Below are 15,623 nucleotides of genomic sequence, written 5' to 3'. Positions count from 1 at the left end.
TTACTGTGCAAATGTATGTGCAAAGCGCTGCCCAGAAGGACCTTTGCCAAGGTCTGCACCCACTTGCTGAGCCTGGTGACCGGATCCTTTGAGGGGACCAAGGTGCCAGCAGGAGCAAGGAGCTGGGAGAGGCACCCAGGGCCCAGGTGCCCTGAGCCAGCACCACCAGCACGTTCACTGCTCCATTTCCAGTCTATGTCCAAATTTCCCAGGAAGGTGACAGTGGGGACACAGGAGGGCTGCAGTGGCTGGTGCCATGCGGGTTGGGTGCAAACCCAACCATCTCCTCCTTCTGTATCTGGCCATCACCTCTCTGGCAGCTCTGTGATGCCTCCAGCACCAGCTTGGGCTGGCTGGGGGATCCTGAACCCTCGCTTGCCCCTACCAGCAGCAGCAGCCATAGGGCTGGGAATGGTGTGGTGCGATAGCCCATGGGCTTGGAGGCAGGCCATGTGCTGGGGCTGGTCCTGTGGCAGTGAGAAAGCCAAGGTGCCAGCGTTGCCTCATGGACAGTAAATAAACACCCAATCCTTCCTTCTCTTCCCTCCAAAACCAGCTCCCATATTTGAGGTACATGAATCAGGCATCAGCCTAAACACTGAATTATTCATAAACCTCTAATCTTTAGATTTCACTGAATATGCAGAAGTATCGATAAAAAAAAATAATGAGAGAATTGTACTTGCAAATTGCTCTTTATTAAAGGTTTAACTTGCATGGGCTCTATATGTTCCGTATTAGACCTCGCAAAGCTGCATAGGATTAGAAATCAGAGAGGATAATAATGTACAAAAATAGTTTCAAATGTTGATAACACCGAACAGCGAGAAAAACATCTTATTTGTATAACTGAGCTAAAAATAAAAATGAAGAACACTGCTGCAATTGCAGAATGCCATCTTGTAGAGCTCAAAACATATGTCGACATCTCTGAGCCATATGCTCCCATGTCTTGCTGCTACAGCGCGGAGGGAAGCTCAGCGACGCACCCGTGGATCCTCAAAAGCACAAGCACTGCCCAAAACCTCCTACTCGGGCTGGTGCCAACCTGCGTGCGGCGGAGCCGGAGGAGCGTGGCTGGGCCAGGGTGCCCACGGAGGAGCAGTGGGAGCAGGGGAGGGCTCTGCTGGGGACACCCAGCAGGGATGTGCCGAGGGTGCCAACATCGGGTGCGTGGGGCTGTGCCGGGCGCCGGTGGCAGCAAGCACAGAGCCTTCCCTGGGCACATCTGGCTGCAGACACACGTGGCTGTGCCGTGCCGTGCTGGGCTGTGCTGTGCCCTGCTGTGCTGTGCTCTACCGTGCTGCACTGTACTGTGCTGCACGGGGCCCTGCTGTGCTGTATTGTGCCCTGCTGTGCTGTACTAGGCTGTGCTGCACTGTGCTGTGCTCTGCTGTGCTGTGCCGTACCGTGCTGTGCTGTACTGTGCTGTACTGTGCCGTGCTGTACCATGCTGTGCTGTGCTGTGCTGTACTGTGCTGTACCGTACTGTGCTGTACCGTACTGCGCTGTGCTGTACTGTACTGTACTGTGCCGGCAGGCCCCCGCCGTGCTGGTCTGCTTACTGGGTAGGATCCGCAGCCATCACCTCTGTGGCATGGAGGGGCCCGATTGCACCGCACCGTGCCCTGTCCCGGCTGCGGGGTGACGGAGCCTCGCAGGGCTCCTGCCATGCCGGAGGTGGGGCAGGGCTGGAGCGGGGAGCACCGGGCTGAGGCTGGGGGCACCTCGCAGCAGCAGAACCTGCCGCGGGCAGCGGGGCCGAGCGGCTGGGCAGCACCGGCCGGGCTGTCACGGTGGGCCCAGGGAGGCAAGGGCAGCTCGGGCCGTGCACCGCAGGCGTTAGAGCCGGGGTTTGCCGTCGGAGCAGGGCGCGAGCGCTCAGCGAGTGAACAGAAAGGCGGATTTACGGCAGCGGAGCTAAAGCCTTTGCAGTTTAATTACAAAACGTGTGTACACATTTACAGCCTTGTGCCCAGGGTTCCTAGTGCAGGAGAGAGGAGCCCACCCGAAGGGCCCGCGGCGGTGCAGCGGGGACGGGCGGTGGCGGGGGCAGGTTGGTGCTCCCGGGGCGGTGACGCGCACCCCGGGGACCGGCCGCGCCGCGGGACCTACGCGGGGGAGACCTGGCTGGTGGAGACGGAGGAGGACTCTGTCTTGCCCGCAGACGTGTCGTCGTCGCCCAGCGGGTTCTTGCCGCAGCAGAGGGTTGTGATCATGCAGTTACGGAACTGGAAGAGAGGGAAGCCTGGGGTGAGGCAGGAGGGCTCCGCGAAGCTGCCCCCGAGCCCAGCAGAGCTGTTTGGAAGCCCCCATGCTGGTGGAGTCTCCTTCCCCACTGCCTGCCCTGCCTGCTGCTCCAGGCCAGTGCGCACACAGCCCCAGCTGCTCCAGTGACACAGTGCCTGGCTCATTTCAGGGGAAAGGGGCCATGAGATCCACACAGCACTGAGCTGCCCCGTTGCCTTCCAGCATGCTGGAACAAGATCACCTGGAAACAAGCCCCCTTCCCGGCCCACTGGCACCTCAAGGTGCCGTAACTCTTTGCAAGCTGTTATAAAATGAGACACAAGAAGGGAGGTTGCCTGGCTCCTGGCCGGTTACCTGTTTGTTCATAACGATGTAAATCACAGGGTTGTAGATGGAGGAGCTCTTGGCAAAGAAAGCTGGGATGGTCATGAAGATGGGCCCAAAGTCTGACCCCTGGTTGGTGAAGATGTAGAAAGCAACGCTGGCATAGGGGACCCAGCATATCAGGAAGGCAATGACCATGATGATGACCATGCGGGTCACTTCCTTCTCTGCCTTCTGGGTGGTGGCAGACTCCTGTTGCTGGGCAGCAGCCTGTGGGCAGGAGGGAAAGAAGACATGGTGAAGCTGGGGGGTGCTGTGCCAGCACAGGACATGGGGTTAGGGCTTGGGGTGGTTGAGCTGCACATCTGGCATCTGATGTTTCTCCCTCTGTGGACAGCCAGCCTGGCACCAAGGGTCCTTTCTGTCACCAGCCTGGCACCTGGCATGGGCCCCCTCCCAGCGCTCAGCACAGGGTGGCCCTGAACCCCCACCTCTGGCAGGTACTCACCTCCTTGACAGTGCAAACCAGGTTCCCATAGCAGAAGAAAATGATCATCAGCGGGATCATGAAGTGAACCACAAACATGTAGATGACGAAAGATTCGTTGTTGATCTCTGGCTTCAGGGTGTAATAGTCAATCCCACACGAGCACTGCATGCCTTCGGGGATGTACCTGTGAGGAGAGCAGGGCAGGTCAGCGCCCCGTGGAGTGCAGCCGAGCCGGCACCAGGCTCCCGCAGCCCCGGCCCTGCTGCCCGTACCTGGACCAGCCGAAGAGCGGGGGAGCGGCACACGCCAGTGCCATGATCCAGGAGAAGGCGACACCCATGATGGCGTGGTTCTCCCCGAAGCGGAAGTTGCTCATGGGCTTGCAGACCACCACATATCTTTCGATGGCCAGGACAACCAGCGACCAGAGAGCGATTTCACCTGCGCCAGGGAGAGAGGGACAGGGACAAGGGGGCTTGGAGCAGCAGCAGAAACACTGATGGCAGCGCAAGGCCCCCTTGGGCCGTTGTTCCCAAGGAAGACCCCTGGCAGTAGGTAAATCTCCACCAATGGCTGGGAAAGAGGAATGAACTGAGGCCAAGTGCAGATGCAGTAGGAAGGCATGAGAAGACACCTCCTCACTGCACCACTTAACCACAGCAACCACTGCACTGTGGTATTTTGTGGCTGGATGCTACCACACATCCCAGGCAGCACTTGCAAGCCTACGGTCCCACTCCGAGATACAGCAACATCCCAAGACTTTCCCTTTCTGCCCACAGCTTCCCAGGAAACTTGTGCCCCAAGGACCAAACCAGAACCACTTCAGGCTAAGGCTGAAGCCAGAGCTGAATGGAGGAGAACATTTTTAGACACAGTTTTTATTTAACATCTGCTTCAGTCCAGGCCTGGCTGGCACGGGGGGAGAGGCAGCTTTGCCAGCCTGCACCACCACACATGACAGCAGAGCCTATGGCAGACTCAGCTCCACAAAGCAGGAAGAACAAATCTGTCATCTCTCAAGTCGGAAAGCAAGCCCAGAGATGTGCAAATCCAGCAACTGCTGAATCTGCTGCTGGTTGGCTGCTTTTCACTGCCGAGCTGTTGTTCTCTGGGTACTGAGCAGCTGGCTACCAAAATATGGTTAAAAAAAGGGTGCCATTTGTTACTTTCTTCACCTCCCACCCCGAATCCTGTGTTCCCAAGAACATCTGGGTGTCTTCCCTCCCCTTCCTAAAAACCAGGGCCGTTTCTAGCAGGAGATGTTTTGGTATCTGGGAAACTTACCACCCAGCGTGGCAAAGAAGCCTTCGATGTAGCACCCCGTTACTCCAAAGACAAAGTAGCCGTTCATCGAAGTGTACATGGTGGTCGTGAAGCCACCAAAGACCATGAAGAGGTCGGCGACTGCCAGGTTCAGGAGGATGTAGTTTAGAGGTGTCCGGAGCTTCTTGTGCTGTATGGTGACGTACAGCGTGAGGAAGTTGATGGGGAAGCCAAGCAGGATCAGCATGAACATATAGGCAGCCAGTGCCGAGTACTTCCAGGGCTCAGCCAGGTAGTACTGGGGGTACTCGAAGGGGCTCCGCACCACCCCAGTCTTGTTGGACATGGGCACATAGAAGTCTTGGCCTTCGGTCCCGTTCATGGCTGCGGCTCGAGAGGTGCCTCCTGCTCTTCCTTGGGGGTTCTGTGCTGCGCGGGGGCTTCACCTCTCGCGTGGGGCTCCCGCCACCTCTCAGCCTTCACCGTCACCACAGGGAGAAGCAGCAGCGCTCACCCCTGCTGGCACCTCTTATAAAGTGCCCCCGCGGGTAAGCTCCGGGTGCCAGAGTCAGCGCAACTGGGGCTTACAGAGTTATTAATCATAATCATGCAGGGTAATTGGCTTTTCTGGGAGGGCATTAAGGGGACACCTGTCTCTGGCCTGCGCTGCCATTGTTGGGGACCACGGTTCATGGGCATATACAGGGGTAGCTCTGCACCACAGCTTTCATTTGGGGGGGCCCAAATAGGGCAGCAGCTCCACTCTTGAAGCCTCGCTCCTCAGCACGGCTGTGCTCCACTGGGAGCAAGGGTTTGGGGTGGGCCCGGCCCCCATGGGAGTCCTTGCACACCATGATCCGGAGCTTGACACCCACAGCTCAATGCTGCCATTGCCCAGGGGGACATGTGCCACCCTCACCCCCAAGGCCTTCAGCCCACCCTTCACTGGCACTCGTGTGCATGCCCATCCCTATGAAATGCCTCAGTTTCCCCACAGGGAGGTGCTGGGAATGGGCTACATCACCATCAGGTTGCCAGGGGATGACAAGGCAGATGGGAATCCTTTTCCTGGCTCTTGGACTGAGCTTTCAGGTCTCTCCAACAAGTAGAAGCTCTCTTCCATCCCCCACTAACAGGAGGGAAGTTTGAGGTTCAAAACCTCACAACTGTGGGTTTGGGGGTTGCAGATGGTGGCTGGGTAGGGCAGGGTGCTGTGGTGGGCTCCATCAGCAATAGAGGGGTGCCCCAGGCTCTTTCTTACAAGAGAAGTGGGTCGGTGACTCTCCAGAGTCCCCACAGGAAACCATGCCCATCAGAACTGCCATTCCCTGCGGGAGGCTGCAGAAGGCAGCTCTCAGGCAGCATGAGCATCACCAACCCTTCTTTCATGTGCTCACAGCCATGTCTTTTTCTGCTACAGGATTTGGCTGGGGAGGTTGGAACACCAGAGTGAAGCACTGACCCCACTGGCAGGTTTCCAGGGGTACCAACCTTCTGAGACTGGCCTTTGTGCGTGGTTTGGGTCCTGCCACTTACATTGGGACCAACAAACACGTAATCTAGTCCACTGTCCTGGACAGGCATCATTCTGTACTGATGCTGGACAAGGGCACTGAAGGGAGGTTTTGGGCTTAAGACACACTCAACTTCATTTGCCCCTTGACAAAAAACTTTGGTCTTTCCAGAACCTTGCAGGATCACCATGTCCCACAGGGTAAGCAATCATCAGAGCATCCCATGCCCTCCATCTCTCAGCCTTCCCACTCAATGCACTTGATTGTGTTTGAGACATTCTTTGTGCCAACCAGTGACTGAGTCCCACATTATCTTCTCTGTGTGTTTCAGAGGCAGTGGGATACGTACAGCAGGAATACAATGAAGCTGATCAGAGGCTGCGGGTGCTGCATCCAGCACAGGAGGATGTGCTGGAGCTGCTGGAGCTCACGCACATAAGGTGGGTAGAAGCTCACGTCCTCTTGGCCTGACCACATTTCCTTCAGTCCTGGCCTAGTTTTACCGTGTTCCCTGTGGGTTAGGTTAGCACATGCAGAAGGTTTAAAGGAACAAAGCACAAAGCACTGTGCTCTCTTTAAGGAAACCAAGCTGGAAACTTTCACTCCAAGTGGGGAAGGTCTGAAGGAGCTGAAGTGCTAGCCCCATGGACAAAGGATGACCTGGCTGGCTGCAGCCAAGGCAGGCCAGGATCCCTCTGGGCAATCCCAAAGTATTCCTTTATGTTACTTGAAAACACCCCCCACTCATCCTCTCAATTAACTTTTCACACTTGTTGCCAAGGCCAGAGAATGCCACCAAGGAACTGCAAGTGCAGCTGTTTGCACCCCACCTTGGCGTACAAGAAGGATTAAAGGTTTATCTTCCAGTGCACAAATGTGCTACCTTAAGCTCTGATGCAATAAGCCACTGCCGAGGTCAGCAGCTGCCGCTGGGTGCTTAGTGCTGTGCGTCACTGCGGAGCAGAGGGACAGTGAAGAGCAACAGCCCTGGTGGGACTTCTTCCACATCCAGGGACTCATTATCACGGGGCAGCTCAGAGTCTGTGTGGCCCAGGGCAGCCTGGAGCTAAATACACCTTCATGACATGAGATGTGCCAAGTGTGGCTTTGTCTGGAAAAGCCCAGTGCACTTTTCAGACCTGGACCATACTCACAGAGCTGTTTATAGGACAGGAAGAAGCTTCATTGTTCCATCCACTTTGCCTCGGTGTCTCAGCAAACCCTCTCTATTTATTTGTATAATTCTTCCTTCCCACTACTGTGCAAAGCCAGCTCAGTGCTGGGGAATGAGCGAATTCCTTTCTGGCTCCCGTCTCCAACAGCATTGTTTATCCACGGCAATAGCAAAGTCTTCACTGCAAACAGTAACAGACGAGTCGAGAGCCCTAATTAGAACAGAATGTTTTGAAGTGGTAAATTAAGCAAACTTGGTCAGGAACCCCCAAGGGCCTGGGAATCCTGCAGTGCCAGGGCAGGGTGGCACGTTCAGGAGGAACTCAAGCAGCCACAGCCACAACACCAGGCTCACATGCAGAGCCTTGTCCCTGTGGAGTTGATTCACCAGCACCCACCCACCTCAGCCAGCAGCACCAGACAGCAAGGCAGGATCCAGACAAAGGGAAGCTACAACAGGCAGGACGTTGTAACACCACCACATCTTGGTGACACAGGCACAATAGATACTGGATTAAAGTCAAGAGACCTGTCACTTCTCTGCTCCCATCCAGCCTAGGCAGTTCCCACTGCAGAACCACTCAGTGGCTGTCCTGGGGAGCCCCAACCCCTCAGGTTTGTGTCTGAGCCAGTGCTGACAAACACCAGTGCTGTGCCTACAGCTGAGACCAGAACTTGCCTTCTTCCCCACTGTACCCCAAGCAACAGGCCAGAGCTGGGCAAGAAGCAGGGAGGGGATGGAGCTGGGACAGCTGGGCAAGGGGCATTTCACACCAGATGATGTGCTCAGAAATAAAAGCTCAGGGAAAAGAGGAGGGAGGAGGATGTTGTGTTTGTGGTGTTTGCCTTCCCAAGTAACCGTTACTCATGCTGAGGCTCTGCTCTCCAGGAAGCAGGCTGGACGTGTGCAAGCCACTGGGAAGCAGTCAAAAAATTCCTTACTGCTTTGCTTGCATGCACAGCTTTGCTTCACTTAAATGGCCTCTATCTCAACCCACGAGCTTCTTTGCCTTTGCTCTTGTGATTTTCCCCCTAGTTCTGCAAGGGAGGTGTGGGTTGGGACTGAGAAAACTGCTGCGTGAGGCTGAGCTGCTGCCCAGGACTGACCCACCAGGCCTGGTCAAGCGACTGCAGCATTAAATCCTCCGTGTGTCTGCGAGAGGGCCCCCAGTGCCAAGTCAGCGTAGCTCTTAAGGTCACATTTTAAGAGGTCTAAACTCTACAACTGTCCTTGCCTAAATCATAGAATCATAGAATAGTTAGGGTTGGAAAGGACCTTAAGATCATCCAGTTCCAACCCCCCTGCCATGGGCAGGGACACCTCAATGGAATAGAAAGAAAAACCCTGTTCACACCCAGAAGCGGCAGCATTGTAGCACATTCCCAGGCTGAGACTAGTGAAAAATAGTAATTTATTTGGAGATCTGTCCATAACAGGTACAGAGTAAGGAGCAAATCAATCCTAATACAAGTTGAAATCAAAATAACAATTGCTTCAAAGCTGAACTTGAACCTAGAAACATTCTGGTAAAACTGTGGCACTTCAGCTGCTTGGGAAATGGAGAAGACATTCACAAACAGACATCTGTGTTTAAAAAAGTTGTATTTCTTCAACTCAGTTCCAGTCTGGTGGACAAACTGGAACAACAACCTAGCGAAGTTGTCAGGAAAGCTCTGTGAGTCTCAGGAGTGTTCTGCAAAGCCAAGAGGGCAGTCTGTCAGCTGAGGTATGAGAGTGGTTTTCTTCATTGGTTTGACTCAGCTATTCTCCGTCTACAGAAGGGACAACAGTTATGCTGGAGTACGAGCAGCTCATAGTCTTCTGTATGAAACATCTGTTAATGAGGAGCAGGTTTAGGGACAAGTTAGCCTGGGACTTGCTCAAAGAAAATGCAAACCAAGTTCAGTGGCTTCTTTTTGGCACCAACATTCTGAAGCTACCCTACAAGAGAACTGGTGTTCTTGCTTCCAACTGCTTGAGCGTGCTATGACCTGGAACAGAGCAGCAGGCACTTCACAGGGCACTGCCAATACTGCTCAAGAGCACAAACCCATGAATTACTTTTGCAGAAGAAAAGAAAAAATTAGACAGTTCCTGTGTAAGCAAACGTGACTGAATTCCAGTGTTTCAAAAAGCCATTCCTGAGAGGGCAAGGAGAGGGACAAAACCACAAGCTGACTTAGTTACTGACTGATTTTGCTTGCTAGAGCAGGCTGAAAGTCAGAGAGACAGAGCAAAGAAAGAACTATAAATCAGCGTTTGTTGTTCAGCCAAGGTTTGCTCGAGAGGCTCTGACTTGCTGTCAGTGCAACTTCTCAAATTCAGCTACCTCAAAGTTTTCAGCCGCTCCTCTGTGCATCACACAGCTTGACTTTTGGTTTTCACTGACTTCTTTGTCTACACCATTCAGGAACTTGTTGAATACATTTTAAAGCATGAGGTTTCAACAACTGAATTGTTTTGGCTGTAGGTTTTTGGGGTTTTTCTTAAACCTCTCCATGAAACCATACCTGAAAGCACGATGGACACATGGTGATGGAGGCATCTGGCAGCAGGGAGCGGTAGTACTGCCACCGCAGTGGCTTTGGCCAGCGTTTAATGAGGACATCCCTGCGGCTCATGGACCGGAGAACAGCACGATTCACCACCACTGGAACGAATTCTGAGCTGCCTTGCTGCAGGAGAGCAGGTTCAGAAGGAATTACTGTTACCAACTGCAAAGCCCTTTGAGGATTAATAAGCTGTTGCAAGCAGCAAAGTAAAATTTGTTAGAAAAAGCTAATATAGAATTGGCCTGGGTCTAGTCCCACCAGACTCCCTGAGTGTTATCAATACCTTCAGCAACAGCAGCATCCACCCACAGTGAGCTCCCATGATTCATTTTAACACAACTCCTTGTAAATAACACCCATGCCCAGAGCCTTTATTAAAACCTCACAGCAAGGACTGATTTACAGGTACACTGCAGAGACACAGAATACCCTGGAGACAGCCTCACTGTATCACTGTATGGTGATAAAACCAAGTTCCAGGAACGTTTAAGATCTTTGTTGGTTTGTGGGGTTGTTTATTTAAGAGAGCAATTAACTGGTAAATCCCTTTCCCTCTCCAGCACTGTCCCTCTCTTCCCATCCCTGCTCTGTGTCTCTCTCTAACACATTCACACCAGAAGAGTGGCAGGGACTGTAAGCTACATTTTTTGATTCATTTCTGTTGGGAGCAGGAAACAAGCAGCTGTAAGACACAGGTAAAGCTCTTACCTCAAAGCTCAGTTTTGCTGTAAAGGGGTCATCATCTTCAATATCTGTATTGTCATCAAGCCTCAAGCTCTCTCCATCTAGATGCATTTCTTAAGGACTGTCATCACAGTAGCCAGCACCCACAGAATAGATATAAGTGAACCAGCAGGACTGGTGTCCTTGTTCCAGAGTATTCTCAAACTGCTACAGGGCCTAGATAATTACAGAAAGCAAGGGGGAAGTGCTGGAGAAGGGCTGGATGTGATTCACAGGGACTGGGAAAACTGATCATTGCAGCTGCTGCAGAACAGAGGAGCTGACCACAACCAAGCCTGATGCCAGCAATGCCTTCTTCCCTCTCTGCCCCCTCCTGAACATGAAGCAGCCTATTTAAATCACATTTTGAGCAGCTGGAGGCAGAGATGGAGTTTTCTTCGATGTTACTCTGCACAAAATATTACATGGCCCCCACAGCAACTGGTAGCTCTGGATGCCAAAGCAGTCCAAACCAGATTCCAGCGGGAATGGTAACAAAGGAAGTCCATGCTGGCTTAACTGGGCTAAGAGAAGGCAGCCTCTAAAATGAGCTGTTACTGGAGTAAGTAACACACTCAAGATTCTCCCCATTCTACACAGAAATCAGCTAGAACAGGTAAAGCATGGCATTCCATTGTTCAAAAAATAGTTCACATGATTTGAAACAAATCATCCTGGTGAAAAAGCTCTATGAAATATTAGGTTTAGTTCAGACACCTCTTTGGTGGTTGTACTAACTCGAAGAGGAAACAATGTAATTGCATTCACATCAGTCATCTGACAAAAAGGAAGTTTTAAACCGAACGAGGGGCAAAGTAATTCGAAATTGTTGGGGTTTTCCCCTAAGAAAAGGACTGGAATCCAATCTTAATCAAAAGGATACTGCCACTCATCGTCTCTTGCCATTTATTCTCCCTTTTATTCAATCTTGGAGCTTCAAGATCAATGAGAGCTACAGCTTCTTCATCTGTGATGCCATCTTCCAAATAGAACTCAACCAGGTGCAGCACTTCTAAACAGGTGTGAAAAGCAAGAGATCAGACAGTGCCTCCCATAAGATACTGTGCCCATTCAGAGATTAACACCCTTGGCTTCTACAATGGGGGTGTTCTGCCCACGTGTTCTTACGAAGCAAGTTAAAGGCAATAAAACAAACAAAACCCCCTCAACTTCCCAAAGGATTGCATCTGGGTTAATGAAACACTTTGCACACGCAGTATCTCAGAGCAAAGCAACACTTTACTGCTGCTGCTGTCCTGCAACAAAATCCAGCATTCCCTGGGACAAGAGGCAGCCACACAGTCAAATCTAACATCAAAAGGGAAGATTTGCTTGTCCAGCTAACATTGCAGAGAAGAAATTAAGTACTAGCCAACTCTGTTCAGTTAACATTTATCTACTTGAAAAGCACAACCACATGTGATATTCCAACGCACCATAGGAGGAAGCGGAGAAGACAAAAGGTTGTCTGCAGTTAACACAGACATTCCCCAGGTTATTCAGCAAAGGGTTGTTGGTAGAGCACCTGTAACATAAGGGCACAAGCTCCTGCAAAGACACATACAGAGCATGGTGATCATAAACAGATCAGCATATCTTGAACTGTTTTCAATTAAATATGGGTTCCTTAGGCTTAACACCACTGATACATCATCATTAATCTGGAGAAATGCTGCTGTGAAATCAGATCCCTTAACATCTGAAAATGCTTTCCCTTTTTAATAAAGCAGGAAGTTTTCACATTAAAAATAGCCATATCTACCATTGTAACAATTAAATTGTCACCTTGACTTTGCAATCTCAGAAGCAGAACTCTGCATCAAATACACAGTGACAAAAGAAGTCGAAGAGAAGGCTGCCAAAGCAAAGTTTTTTGCTCTAAGGTTTGGTCAAATTTAAGTTCTTCAATTAATTCACCGCTCCTCCAAGAGCACAGTTATTTTAGACAGTTCTTAAGATTGTGTTTCTATTATTTCAGGTGGGCAGGTGTATGTTCTCTTGCACAATACAATTTATTTTTACCGAGTACTCCAGGAGACATGGCTTTACAGAACACTGCAGAAAGTCAGGCTTCAGTTAAAGAAGAAAAGGTGTTAAAATAAGACTTAAGGAAGGAAGGCTATTCAAGGGATAGGGGAAGGAGGGGAGGAGTGCCAGGAATGGGACAAATGAAAGTGACCTCCAGCTGGAGAGAGAGACCAAGACTGTGGAGTAATTGCATGTGGATCAGACAGAAAAGGCTCGAAAGAATTAACAGGCAGAGAGGAAGGTAGATGCCAGACAGGAGAGGGAGGATGGAAGCTGCCCATAAAGAAAGGGCTGATTTTAATTTGTTCTCAGGAGCAAAAGGAAGTCTGACCTGAAGAATAACAATAAAAGGACTGTTTCCAGCAGAAATATAATTATATCACAGAGCTATGCTTAATATATTTCAGACTTCTTTTGTGGATACAACAACTCAGATGCTTGGACGAGGCTGCATATTAACGATTAACATGAAACATATTACAACTTACTTCACTGTCATGGAATGGCTTGGATCGGATTGTCAGGCTGCCCAGCTCAATTGATTTCTGGAACCTAGCTGGGATATGCAGTCCCTGTAACTTGTCATAGGCATAACGAGCCAGTTTGTATGCACCAAGAGCTTTACTCTGTTTTGCCAGGGCAAATAATGTATTGCTATAACTTAATTAAGGAATAAAAATGAAAACAGCATTTAGGAAGAACTGCAGTACTCTTTCTGATCAGAGCAGTTGTGCACGGGTGCTTGGAACAGAAGAAATCCACTTATATAGCTCCATTTAAAAACAAGAGTGAAAGGACTATCAAAATGTCTGTGGGCAATTATTAGCAAGGTAAGGAGTTGACCCTTCATAAACACTGCTTCTGTTGAACACGCTGGCTCCATTTACAAAATTTCAGTAGAGTGAATGGATTTCCCCCCAGCCTAAACAAATAAATACCTTACAGCACCAGCAACCCCACTGACACCAACTTAATACCCATGATCTTATTGGAACTAAAGCATGTGCTCCATGTCATTGACCACGGGTCATCCTTCCCTTTCATCAGTGTGTAACAGTAACTGCTGTTTGGAAAGTTACTGATCACAGGGCATGTTACAAATGTATGATTTCCATAAAGCCTTTCCTAAGTGAGAAGGTGATGAAATGGAAAGCTAACATCCCATCCAAAACCAGAAATGGAGTGAAACCAAGAAAATCCGGCCTTCCTGTGGTATTCAGTGACCCTTCTTTGCCATTTTCCACAGACAGGTGGCTTTCCATGGGGCTCACTTCTGAAGTGCTCTCCAGAGATGCAATATGCACTAACAAAGCTGTGCAAATGTGAGCTTGACAGACACTACACAGTGATATCAGCCTCACGGGAAGCAACAGCTCCTGGTTTTCCCCCCTCCTCCTGTCTTGGTTCAGTCTCCTTGCAACAACACTGTCAAGATTAAGAGCCAACATCCTACTGCAGTGTCTGGTATCCTAGAACTTGCTTCTCTGACAAAGGTGATACACCAGACTGGGTGGGTGGTTTGAGAATCACGTTAGTTGATTTGCACAGCTCTCCAAAACTATATATATATAAAAAAAAGTCATGCAGTTAAACACACAACAGTTTGGAGATGCTGATCATTTCCTTAGGGACAAAAGCCAGTTTCCATGAACTATAGCCAACAGCTGAAACTGAAGATATCCTGTAGGAAATCTCTGCATTGTGGCTCAACATCAATTATTCCTTTCATGTATCTCACAAGATAACTTCTAGATTTTTTGTCTGTATTGGAAGGATACACTTTTGAGATCCCCAAAGGAGTCTCCTTTGTTAAGCTGTGCAGCAGGAACCTGGAAATATTGAAGAGGGTTTCAGGCAAGTGGAAACTGAATGGCTCCTCCTGCAGTATTAAAAATACAGACACGTATTTCTAAGCTGGAAAACCAACAACTCACATCACTAAGCATCCCTGCACTGGGCATCTCAAGTACTGCATTTCTTCATAGAGTTGTAAAAAGAAGAGGTACCGACATAACATAGTGAGTGGATTTTGCACGTCGTTATCACCAAACCTCATGCAGAAAAAGAGAGAAAGAGATTCATGTTGCTGAAACAGAATCTTTAACAGGCTATTTCAAACTGAGGGTGGCCTGGCCAGTAGCATGGAGTCGCCATAAGCATCAGGTCTGAAGTAGTCTGACCAGCAAAGACCTCCATAGCACAGCACCAGCTCTTGGGCAAGGCCACTGATCAAATGTTCTCAATGTTCCACACAAACAGTATTTTTACCAACAGCATCAGCAACATTGCTGTAACTGCTGGAAGTAGCAGGAACTCCTCACTCATGACTTATCATTTTGGAGTAGTCTACACACATCAGGTAGCCTGTGTAGGTCCAGAACCTCAGGTGACTGTAGAACCAAATGGATACAACCAGCAAAAAAGGGCTGGGAGTGGAAGTCAGTCATCATCATCTCATCAGCTCACACAAGACAAGCCCAGATCTGCTAAGCTGCACCACAGGCTCTAGGAACTAAGACAACAGAAGCTCTCGTGCAGCACAGCAGAAGGGTGTATAATAAAATGAAGAAATAAGCAAGTAACTATATACTATCACTAATCTACACTCAATATTTAATTGCCTGAAAAGTCATTCAATATTCCTAGTTATTTCCGGACTCCCTAAAGGAGAATGGCCAGGAAGCATACACAAAAAACTTCTAGAGCGAGTGTCTTACAGTGTAACTGTGAATAGCATGATAGGCATGGTAAACTTCTGCCAAATGCTGGAAGTGATGAAACTTCTGCAACATTTCAGTCTTCTGCTGTTCATTCTCTGCAGGAGGCAAAGGCATCAGTGTAAGTCTCCAAGGTGAGCCTGTGAGACTCAGCTAGAATACAACAGCATATTATGGTTTAGGTGCCAGCACTTCTGAGAGAGGCATGTACCAGTTCGTGCGTGTCCCACCTCCCTGTGCAAACCACACATTGTACAGACTTACCATTTTTCTGGGCACATTTCTGGTCTAAAGCAAGTGTGGTAAAGCACAAAACGGCTGAGGTGACAGTTTTAACAAAGCTAGAGGCTATAGCTTAAAGGAGAAAATGGCAGGTCTGCATCACTGGAAACCTCATCCATAACTACAGACTTCACGAATAAACATTTGTTTCATAAATGCTAAATACACTACTAAGCCATTTGGAAATATTTGCATCTCTACAAAATACCTGAGGGGTAACAGATCCACACTAGTGTGCAACAACTGAACTGAAAAAAGAAAGGAACTTATAGCACCAGGCCAAAGGCAGTGTTATCAACCTTC

At 49.8% G+C, this 15,623-nt stretch overlaps 2 protein-coding genes across 3 annotated transcripts in view; both read right to left on the bottom strand.

Moving 5' to 3' along the window:
* Positions 1–1,912: 1,912 nt before the first annotated feature.
* RHO (rhodopsin) lies at positions 1,913–4,813 on the bottom strand. 2 transcript variants are annotated; one of them, XM_013128214.3, is made up of 6 exons: positions 4,352–4,712; positions 3,337–3,505; positions 3,083–3,248; positions 2,605–2,844; positions 2,120–2,231; positions 1,962–2,023 (listed from the first exon to the last, which is right to left on the bottom strand). In XM_013128214.3, the coding sequence occupies exons 1-6, from the start codon at positions 4,710–4,712 to the stop codon at positions 1,962–1,964; spliced, it is 1,110 nt and encodes a 369-aa protein (XP_012983668.1). The 2 variants fall into 2 exon arrangements, with proteins under 2 accessions (XP_005145855.1, XP_012983668.1); XM_005145798.4 differs by having other exon boundaries at positions 1,913–2,231; positions 4,352–4,813.
* Positions 4,814–8,406: 3,593 nt separating this feature from the next.
* IFT122 (intraflagellar transport 122) overlaps positions 8,407–15,623 on the bottom strand; it is a 32,746-nt gene continuing 25,529 nt past the window's right edge. The window contains exons 22-29 of the mRNA XM_034066011.1: positions 15,039–15,136; positions 14,100–14,200; positions 12,810–12,975; positions 11,730–11,841; positions 11,177–11,305; positions 10,279–10,355; positions 9,529–9,693; positions 8,407–8,852 (exon numbers count right to left, since the gene is read on the bottom strand). Coding sequence (XP_033921902.1) covers positions 8,763–8,852; positions 9,529–9,693; positions 10,279–10,355; positions 11,177–11,305; positions 11,730–11,841; positions 12,810–12,975; positions 14,100–14,200; positions 15,039–15,136 — 938 coding nt within the window. The 3' untranslated portion in view covers positions 8,407–8,762. The remainder of the gene's footprint in view (positions 8,853–9,528; positions 9,694–10,278; positions 10,356–11,176; positions 11,306–11,729; positions 11,842–12,809; positions 12,976–14,099; positions 14,201–15,038; positions 15,137–15,623) is intronic.

The sequence above is a fragment of the Melopsittacus undulatus genome, chromosome 9, assembly GCF_012275295.1.
Source record: "Melopsittacus undulatus isolate bMelUnd1 chromosome 9, bMelUnd1.mat.Z, whole genome shotgun sequence".
NCBI lineage: Eukaryota > Metazoa > Chordata > Aves > Psittaciformes > Psittaculidae > Melopsittacus > Melopsittacus undulatus.
Note: the sequence above shows the minus strand (reverse complement) of the source record. Positions and strands in the feature narration are given on the sequence as shown.